At 35.6% G+C, this 11,147-nt stretch overlaps 1 protein-coding gene across 1 annotated transcript; it reads right to left on the bottom strand.

The window, feature by feature from the left end:
- Window positions 1–248: 248 nt before the first annotated feature.
- Window positions 249–10,700, bottom strand: LOC122003973 (MYB-like transcription factor EOBII). Its single transcript, XM_042558932.1, has 9 exons — window positions 10,424–10,700; window positions 10,233–10,362; window positions 9,370–9,678; window positions 2,081–2,110; window positions 1,716–1,775; window positions 1,309–1,435; window positions 592–656; window positions 485–548; window positions 249–308 (listed from the first exon to the last, which is right to left on the bottom strand). The coding sequence occupies exons 1-9, from the start codon at window positions 10,557–10,559 to the stop codon at window positions 249–251; spliced, it is 981 nt and encodes a 326-aa protein (XP_042414866.1). The 5' UTR covers window positions 10,560–10,700.
- Between the last annotated feature and the right edge of the window lie 447 nt (window positions 10,701–11,147).

The raw sequence follows: 11,147 nt of genomic DNA, 5'->3' as shown, positions 1-11,147 counted from the left end.
ATAAAACTTTTAATTAAACATAATAAAAATGTATAGATCATGTAATCAAAAATACATGTATCAAATGTTTATGACATAATAAAAGTATTGAAATATATATAACTAAATTTGCATAGGTTAGTAGTAGACAAATCAAAAATATAAAACATGGCATAACATGCAAAGTATCAAGGTAAAATAAAAAATATAAAAGAAACTATAACAATACATGCTAAAAAAAATCTAATATAAAACTTACCATAAATTAACTAAGATTTGCCACCATTGCCATCATCATGATCACCATCATCACCATCACCAGGAGGATTCTGACTTGGAGCAGAAATTAATTGAAAATGTAGCAAAATCAATTCCTGATTTAGGTGCATTTGTCTTATTTCTTCATCCCTTTCATTTAAAATCTCCTTCAACTGTGAAACTTCTTTCAGTCAAGTGATTCATCTGCTGGGTCTGTGAGGAGGAAGAAGATATATATACAACCAACTCTATGGTTCTGCTCAAAGAACTCATTCCAAACATCTTTCCTCCTTTTTTGACCCTCCACTCGCCTGTAGACATAAATTTAAATCAGTACCAATAGATGACTCAGACCCTTCCATATCTGCACTAGCAGAACCAGAACATCTCTGTGCTGCCTCTAGTTCATCATATTGCTCCTGTATTGTAATAAAAAAATAAATTATAATTATAATAACATTAATTTAGGAACGCAAGACTATAAAGTTATAGTGGGTACATTAATAATAGAAGCTAAGTTATAAATTTAGATCCAAAATTTACTTAAACCTTGATTGCTCTAGCTCTGTCTCCGCTCCAAGTCTTATCTTTTTTCTGAAAGGTGCGGGTAAAAGTTTCTATAAATGTAGGCTCCTTTCCTAATTCTTTGGACTAAAAAAAGATAATTAAATAGTATCAAATAGATTAAGAAAATAATGGGAGTGTTAAAAAATTATCAATCTACATCTATGCTCATCAATATTGATAGATCCTCCTGTATATGTAGTAGACATATCTCCAGAATTAAAAGATTGATTTGTTTTATTCTGGTGACTTCTTATTTTAAACTCCTCAGTTTTCCAATAATTGATAATCCTTATCCAGTTTTCCTCAGTGATGAATGGTGATTTTTTCCCCTTTGACTTCACATAATTGAGTACATGGAGAATGTGATCGCCATATTTTTTCGTGAAAATCCTTCTTATTTCCATCTCATCACTCATGTCCCAAGTGAATGATCACTGTAATAGAAAAAATAATAATTATTTATATATTTACTTTCATTTAAGATATAAAACAAATGAGTTATACCCTAAATTCACTCCACCATAACTCTCTAGTCGGTGCTGGAGTGCTAGTATAACTCATCGAGTCCCCTCTCCAATGGTTATTCACGATTCGATTAATCTCGTGAATAACATGGACAGAATTATCGAACCTATTATAATTTACAAAAAAACATGTTAAATAATTATGGAAGTTGAAACAATAAAATATTTTAAATTTACTTACGAATCTCCACAAGGGGCTATAGACTCTCGAGTGTCTAGCCTCTCAACAATCGAATGTCGGGAAGGAATAGAAGAGGCTACTAGGGACTCGATCAACGAAGGTACAGCCGAAGGGGAAGGGGCAGGCGATGGTGCACAGGAAGGTATTGTTGAAGGTGTATGGGACGGTCCTGCAGTGTCTGCCTGATTAGATAGGGGCATAGATACAGTATCTGTAGGTGTTGTATGTTGAGCTCTCTGTCTGCGACCACCTCGTCGAAAGAGATTCTGAAAATTCAAACATAGGAAAAATTTAATACAAATTTGTTTCATAACAAATAATATGAAATAAAAAAACTTACCATATTTCCTAAGAAAAAAGTGAATCCACGAACCCCCCACCAGAAGACGATAAGATATAACTTCTAATTATCTATAAAAAAAATACAGAGTATTAACAGATAAGATATATAAATTTAAAAATGAAACCGTTTTGTATATAATTGAGACAAATAAACTAATTGAGTTATGAGTTTTGGGAATTACAAATTGAAAATATCATAAATGTATTATATTAAGATAACAAAACTTACTCATTATAAAAACTCAAAGTCTTCATTGTCCTCCTCCTCCTCCTCATCATCATCATCATCATCATCAATTTCAGTTGTATCCACGTTTATCACTATTCCGGTGGGATCTTGTAACATTGGAATAATATATTCTTCTATATGAAATGTATTAGTAACTTTCTCTTATTGATAAGCAATGTCCTCCCAATGTTCCTCAATTTTTTTCCGTGCATTCGTTTTACAAACAACCCACCAATCAATTTTGTCACGTTTCAAACTAGGATATGAAGCATAGAATACTTGAATTGTTTGCTATGTCAACACAAATGATTCATATTTTTTATACAATCTCTTATGATTTATTTCAACCAAATTATATCGTGGATACACCTTCATCCCTCTGATAGGGTCAAACCAACGACACATGAATAGAATAACTCACATTTCTGGGCCAGGGTATGCTACCTCTATAATTTCATCCAGTAAGCCATAAAAATCATTTCTTGCATCTCCATCATTGGATGACTTAACACAAACTCCACTATTCATTGTAGTATTTCCCATTCCATATTCTTGAATATGAAAATTATATCCATTTATGAAATATGTTGGTCATGTGCGTACCAATCCTTTCGGACCCCATGCTAGATGGATGAGCAATTCTTGCTCAATCTGAGCTTGATTATCATAAACCTAAATTCAAATTTGACAATTATTACAAACATTCATATTTGAAATTCAAATTTAAATTGACTACTTACAAATGATTTGAACCATGGTGCAAATTCTTCTTCGCATAAGCGATCAAACTCTTGTGGTGATAAGCCAGAATATAAGTTTTCAAAAATCCTATGATAAAAAAAATTAAATTATAACACTAAAAGTTATGACAGAAGAAATATAAAAGATTAAAAATATATACTAACTCATAATATGACGATAGTTCTGGACAATTTAGTAAAATATATGTATGAGTTGCTCATCATTCTTGACTAGTTAAGTATCTCTCCTTACATGGTCCACTTGGTCGACCAAGGTAGTTAAAATTTGAGAATAAGTTTATATTGGGATCAATTGGACCTTCATCATTTCTTCCTAGTCTCTGTTGTTTGCTTTGAACATGAGGCTCAAAATAATATGATGCAAAAGTTGTTACCTCCTCCACAATATATGCATTAACAATAGATGCTTCAACATGTGCCTTATTTTTTATTTTTTTTTTCTTTAAATGATATAAGAATCTGATTGCAATAAAATAAATTATATTAGATTAATTATAATAAAATGATTATATTTTTATGCATTCAATTTGTCGAAATATAACAGATGAAAATTTTACCTTTCAAATGGATACATCCATCGGAAATGGGCATGTTCTCCAACTTTGGCCTCGTATGGCAAGTGAACCAAAAGATATTCCATGGAATCAAAAAATGAGGGTGGAAATATCCTTTCCAAATTACACAAAATAATTGGAATGTCTCTCTCTAACGTCTCCATGTGTGAGTGTCTCAAAATAGTTGAACAAATATCGTGTAAAAAAATACTTAATTCTGTAATTGTACCTCATACAAAATTTGGTAATAGTTCCTTAAAAGCAATAGGAATAAGTCTTTGCATAAATATATGACAGTCATGACTTTTCATACCAATCAATTTGTATTCTGTCATATTGACACATCTTCCAAGATTAGAAACGAAATCATCTAGAATTTCATTGATATCAACCATTCACAAACAACATGTCTCTGATCCTTATTTAATATATAAACTACCTTTGGCTTTGGCCCCCTACTATTTTCATCGACATCAAGAGTGGGTCTTTTACAAAGGAGTCGCATATCTTTTCTTGCATTGAGATTGTCTTTAGTTTTCCCATTGATATCCATCACTGTATTTATCAGATTATCAAAAATATTCTTCTCAATATGCATTACATCGAGATTATGATGTATTAAATAACTAAACCAATATGGTAAATCTCAAAAAATACTCTGTTTTGTCCATTTATGTGTACTTCCATAATCATATGTTGTACCATGTGGGTCTTTAATAATAGATGAAAAGTGTAGCACTCTGTACCAAATATCTTGACCTGTCAATCTTAATGGTGGAAGTGTTCTTTCAATTCTATTCCTAGTGAATTCATCTTTATTCCTTTTGAAATATGATTTAGTGGTAAAAATTGTCTATGACAATCAAAATAACTCAGCTTCTTCCCATGTTTCAATCTGATTGATTTTGATCTCTCCATACATATTGGGCATTCTAAGATCCCAGCGGTACTCCAACATGATAACATACCATAAGCTGGAAAGTCATTTATGGTCCAAAGAAGAGTAGTTTTCATTACAAACATCTGATTAGTATGAACATCGTATGTAGGAAAACCTTCATCCCATAATTGTTTCAATTCTACAATCAAAGGTTGTAAATAAATATCTATTAACTTCTTCAGATTTTGCGACCCAGGTACAACCAATGTTAAAAACATATAAGGTGTTTTCATGCACATTCCAGGTGGAAGATTATACAAAGTTAAAATAACTGGCCAACATGAATAATTTTTCCCTGATTTGTCAAACGGAGCAAATCCATCAGTACAGATATCTAATCTAATATTTTAAGTCTCCTTTGCAAATTTCGGATATGTTCTATCAAAATTTTTCCACGCCTCTGCATATGATGGATGACACATTAGTCCATCTTCTGTTTGATGATTTGCATGCCACGTCATATGTTCAGCAGTTGTCTTTGATGCATAAAGTCTTTGTAACCTAGGAGTTAAAGGCAAATAAAATAACTGAATGTATGATTTACGTCGTTGTTGACTTCTTCTGATGGTCTTGTACCTATCTTGATTACAGAATTTACAAACATCTGCATCTGCATCATCTCCCCAATATAGCATACAACCATCTCTACATACATCAATTCTTTCCACTGGAAGACCTAATTTTTTAATAAGTTTTTTCATATTATAAAAATCATTGGGCAATATATTATCACGCGACAATGACTCTTCAAAAGTTTGAACAAACTTATTAAAACAATCCTCCAACACACTAAACTCAGCCTTGACATTCAACAATCTTACGGTGAGAGATAATTTTGTGTGAGTGTTACAACCAGCTCATAATGGTTCATCAGCAGCACTCAACACTTCTTGAAATTTAACATATATTTCATCAACACCTGGTACTTCTACCTCCTCCAAAGGTGATGTATAAGTAGTAAACATTTGTTCAACTGGTGGAGGATAACTATAACTTGTACCATGCATGTCCGGATTAAAATTCTGACCTGCTGCATCAATAACCATCCTCTGATATGGATTTAATTGATCATAATAACTTTGATCACCACTAACTGAGGCTTGTATGTTTCGTGCATAATCATCATCAGATATGAACGGTTCACCATGAGATGTCCAATTATAGTACTTCGGGATAAATTCAAATCTACAAAGATGTTCTTCAACTTTATCACAGAGTAAAAATTTGTCATTGTGACACTTTTTACAAGGACATCTTATCTTATTGTCATCCATATATTCAACTTGACTAGATGCAAAATTCAAAATTTGCCTCAAGCCAATGATAAACTCATTGGTTAAACCGCGACGATCAAGCAAGTTCTTGTTATACATCCAACTTCTTTCATTCTGTATTTTGTTTATTTCCAATAAACTATATTAATAAAAACTATAAGATAATATACTAATGATGAATATATACTTAGTGCACATACAAATGAAATAAAATATAACAAAGAAAATAATAACATCAGATAGTATAATAGGCACATTTATTTCATTATTACAATAAAGTTGGACAGTATTAACAAACATATATAACCTGCATATCTAGATATAAATAAACTACACTTATGTTATCATTATAAATAAAAAAAAATTAGATATCCTTACACTAATGCTATCATTATTAAAATAACATATCTAGATACATATACCTAACAACGGAGAATAAAGATAAGCATCTCTCCAAGCCACATCAAATACAAATTAACTTGCATAAACAATAATACGAAGTTTACAATCATATATAAGAGTATACAACCAAATATACTATTGGACACCCACAAATATTACTACATTATGGGTCGACAGCAACCGTAGGGGCCAGCAGCAGTTGTTGGGGCCGGCAGTAGCAATCGGCCCGCGACTACCAGCAACCAGCTAGGGTCGCGACTGCTAGCAACCAGGAAGGTCTAGATCCGACGGCGCACGGCTACCAGCGGCTAGTAAGGTCTAGATCCGGCGACACACGGCTGCCAGCGGCCAGTACGGTCTGGATCTGGCGGTCTGCGGCTGGCAGCGGCCAGGAAGGGTCAGATCCGGTGGCCGGCAACTACCAGCGGCCAGCAAGGGCCTGATCCGGCGGCTCCCAACGACTGCCAGCGGCTAGCAAGCCCCGGATCCGGCGGTTCACGGTTGGCGTGCAAGGGTAGCCTCGATGAGGAGGCACCGCAGTTGCCGTGCAAGGGCAGCCGCACGACAAGGCGAGGCGGTTGCTGTGCACCAACAGTTGCACGACATGGCGCGGCTGCTGCCATGCAAGGGGAGACACGACGAACCCACCGGAGATGAGAGAGATGAGAGAGGAAAGAAACTCGAAGGTTACCTGCCGGAGATCGTGGAATCGTGGCCGAAACAAAAATTCCACCACCGTCGTCGTGAAAAGAAGAAGAAGAAAGAACTTAGGGATGTGGGGATGATATTAGGGTAAATTTGGGGACAATTAAAAATTCGTCCCCAAGTTCGTCCCGAATCTAAAACGAAATTTAGTTCATCCCAGATGTGGGACAAACTTATAAAAGTTCGTCCCAAATCTATGTTTTTTTAATTGAGGAATAAAGCGATAAAAATGCGGATGCATGACCTAAACACCTCGGAATGATACGAAATGAGTTTCTATGCGTTCGTATCGATCTCCTGATCACAATGATGACCTCAAACATTTTTTTCACTCAATATTTTGAGGTTCATAAATTTTTTTATCAACAATTAAAATTTTCATTTCCGAAAATTTAAAAACCTCAAAATATTAAGTGAAAAAATTATTTCATGTCATTATTGTGATCAGAAGATCGATACGAACGCATAGAAACTCGTTTTGTATGATTCCAAGATTTTTAGTTCATGCATCCACATTTTTGTCACATTTTTTCTAATTTAAAAAAAATAGAAATTTGGAACAAACTATGAAATTCGTCCCTAACCTGGGACGAACTGTGAAGTTCTTCCCTAACCTGGGACGAACTGTGAAGTACGTCCCTAATCTAGGATGAACTGTGAAGTTTGTCCTAGATTTGGTTTTCCTTAAACTGGGATAAAGAAAATTTACTCTATATTTGTGACAAAAATATTTTTTTGCCGCAAATCTCGTAAAATTTCTAACGAACTTTATATTTTGACCCAAATTTGTAACAAAATTTATGATGAAAGAGTGTTTGTTGCTATTTCCCCATAATTATTTTTCAGTTGTTGTTTTCGTTGCTAATTAGCGACAATTTAGTTATTTGTTGCTAAATTCATGATAAATTTACGATAAAAATTATTTGTTACAAATCTTCATCCCTAAAATATTGTTTTTTTAGTGGTCAAATCGGTACTTAGAAGATAGATACAATGATCAAATTTTTAGGAAATAATCTCTGGAATAAAATTCATCCTAATTAGAGAGGTAGTTCGGTCACGATAATTTACTTTCTTTATCTCGTTAAGGTGAAGAAAATTTGAGATGAGCTTTACCACTCTGTTGCATCTTTTCAAAAGCAATTAAGCACGGGGGCACTTTCCAACAATCCCTTTCCCCTTCGCCTTCCCATTTCCCTTTAAGCTAACAAAACGTGGCCTTCATCAACACTTTCTTTCCCTATTAAAAGCCACGCCAGCTCACCATCAACTTAAACCATGAAACTTCATTTCCTTTCGGCCTCAACTCAAAAGCCCCGCCCAACCCTACCTTAACTGCCCAAATCCAGCATCTGCTGCCCTCCAACACGTGGCTCCGCGGCCTTCCACTTTCGACCGAATCAAGATTGCGGTGGAGATTGATCGAGGGAAATGGCGGGAGGATCTACCAATAGGGAGATAGATTTGGAACGTGCTGCATTAGGCAGCGGTCGGCAATTAATGGCATACCTAATTGTTAGGCTCGCGTCGCCTCCATGCACGGAAATGGAAGTGTCCGTAAAGCTGGATTCGGGTTTGCTTCGAGTGGTTCGGTTCGGTATTGGCTCCAATCACAGTGGCAATTGGAATTAGAATTGGTGCCACGATATTAATTCATTATTAGTTTTAAATTTTTTTTAATTAGAATTGCACTTGGTATTCAATTTAAATCGATTAATTTTGAAATGACTAGTTTGATTCTATAAAAAATTTTCATCGATCATTAGGATAAACTAAAAAACGATCGTAATATGTCAACTAATATTAATAGAAATCCATCCGTTAATTCATCAAAATCAAAACCCAATCTTTAAATAAAACTAACTCTTCAACTGTACTATTATCTTGATTCCTCAGGCACAAGTTCACGTACATTGTCTCTCTTTCATGCTCTAAGTTACTTATAAGCTTAATTATAATCAACTTGCCCTGGAGGGACAGGTGGTGAATGGATGAAGATTTATCATTTTAGGTCAAAAAGACCTGGTAGGGAAAAGCGCTTCACCTTTTGCCACTTAATTATAATCAATTTGATCGAATTCAAGAGAATTATTTGGTGATTTTCTGTTTGAGAAAAAAAAATACTAAAGATAAATGCAATGCACACAAATATGCTTATGATGATTTTCTACACATTTTTAGACATCCATGGAAAAATCGTTTTTGCATATTCATTTTTTAGAACACTTTTGTTTATTGGCCATCAACATATTTAGTTTTAGAAGAATGAATAGTGGCATCTGTATATTAATATATTAATGAAACTAAATTTAAAATGTAACAAAACAATTAATAAAATTAGGGAGTTAAAGTTTCTAATATGTGTGGGAGTATATAGATCATTTTTAATTTGGAAAATGTGTCCATTTTCTTATTTAAAATATAAGACAAATAAAACAAATAACAAGTGTATTTTGTGGTAGTTGCCGTGTACCCAAAGCTAATTTGTACAATATCAAGTGATCACTACTGCGTGCGATCATATACGTTGCGCTAGCTCTAAACAACAAAGCTCGTCCACTTCGTGTTCAATTTATATATATGATCGATCATTCGATCTCTAATCAAGGATCAACTAGCACATTATTATTATCTTAAAATTTAATTTAGCAACCAGAAATCCTCCAAGGACCAAAAGTTGTCACTAGACTCCGTGGAGAAGCCTTCGGAAACCATGTCGTCGGCGTGGTGGCGATCACCGCCGATGATGTTGTCGTCGCAAACCTGATGAACTCCACTACTGACGTTGCCGGCGGTGTCAACTCGAAGCGCGCTAGTGCTAGCGTCGTCAATAATCACCGGGTTGTTCTTGAGGCTTACAAAGGACTCACATTGTTTGAGCTTCTTTTGCACTCGAGTCCGCCAGAAGTTCTTTATCTCATTGTCCGTCCGTCCCGGCAGCTGCCTCGCGATTTTTGACCACCTCACAATTTTACAAAAAAAATCAATGAACGTCAATTATATATAAAAGAAATAATATTTTTGCCTAATTCATTCAAATAAAACCTGATTAATTCTTTCCATTGCAATTTTCATTTAATTGAGACAATGAAACTGGTAAAAGAACCAAAAAAAAAAAAAAAACCTGAGCGGAATGAGGAAAAAACAAGTATCGACCAGTGAGCGACCCTAATCTATAGCATGATCTACCACTCCGTGCACGTGCTCAATCTCTTAGATCCGAGACTAATGTATGGACCAATTAATTAATTTTGTGGGAAAAAACTCGGGCCACCCATTTCATACCCCGCCACCCAAACCCTGGCTATCGAATTTGTGGCTCTCCTGCGCCGGATGCAGCCGCCGGAGATTTCTGGCCACACATCTCCTCCCATTAATACCGCCCAATCGACTCCATGCACGTCGTATTTAATTGGCTATCTCCAACTCCATGCGCATCTTCGTGGCTCTCCTTCTAATTCTCGCTGCACTCAAAACCCTAGCTAGCTGCTTATCTTGCTGCCTCTTCTCGCTCACCTGTTCCCCCACCGGGCGTGGAGCTCCATGATCAGCTGCTGCTCCTCCGGCGTGATGTTCCCCCGCCGCACGTCCGGGCGGAGGTAGTTCAGCCACCTCAGCCTGCAGCTCTTCCCTGTCCTCTTCAACCCTGCACACACGAGCGATGTTGCAATATACATTAGCAAAGTTGCAATACACGTTAGCAATACCGGCAGAGCGAGCGATGTTGTTCCAGACACCCTCGCCGTGGTTGGAGATGTAGTTGATGAGGATGAGGTCTTCCTCCATGGTCCATGGGCCCTTCCGCACCTCCGCCTCCTGGCTGCTGCTTATTCTCTTGTCCATCACGATGGACTCCTACGCCATGAAAATTTAAGGTCGAGGAGTTCTGTAACAGAGAGTTAATTTTATAGGAGATGATGATGATGATGATGATGATGATGATGATGAGTACTTGTGGTTGATGAGGTGCAGTGTGAAGAGAGTTTGTTGAGGGATATGTAGATATATGCATGCTGAAGAGTAGAGATATATAGGGTTTATTATCTAATTTGAAGTTTTAGGCTCTCTCTCTAGCTCCAAATTAAGGATACTGACTGATACTAGCGAATGCAAAATAATGCTCTAAAATTAGTTTTAGGGCAATGTATAAAAGAAGGGAAGAGTTAACACTTTGTAACTTATGCTATGTGCGTGTACGAATATACATATAGACTAACTGAAATATCTTTCAAAGTTCGGTGGCTGTCACTTAGGAGAAGATTCCTCTTTAATTAATGGACTTTATGACCACTTATTAACAACTGTAAATTGTAAAAAATATAAACCACACGTGTGTACGTGGGTGCATGTGTTATATATGTAATTCTTGGAATTATCTGTAATTCGTAACTAGATATATTGCCTATGATAATTAATTGACAAGAAAGTAAT

This window comes from Zingiber officinale, chromosome 1A (assembly GCF_018446385.1).
Source record: "Zingiber officinale cultivar Zhangliang chromosome 1A, Zo_v1.1, whole genome shotgun sequence".
Taxonomy (NCBI): domain Eukaryota; kingdom Viridiplantae; phylum Streptophyta; class Magnoliopsida; order Zingiberales; family Zingiberaceae; genus Zingiber; species Zingiber officinale.
The sequence above is the reverse complement of the archived record's forward strand: the minus strand, read 5'-3'. Positions and strand labels throughout refer to the sequence as shown.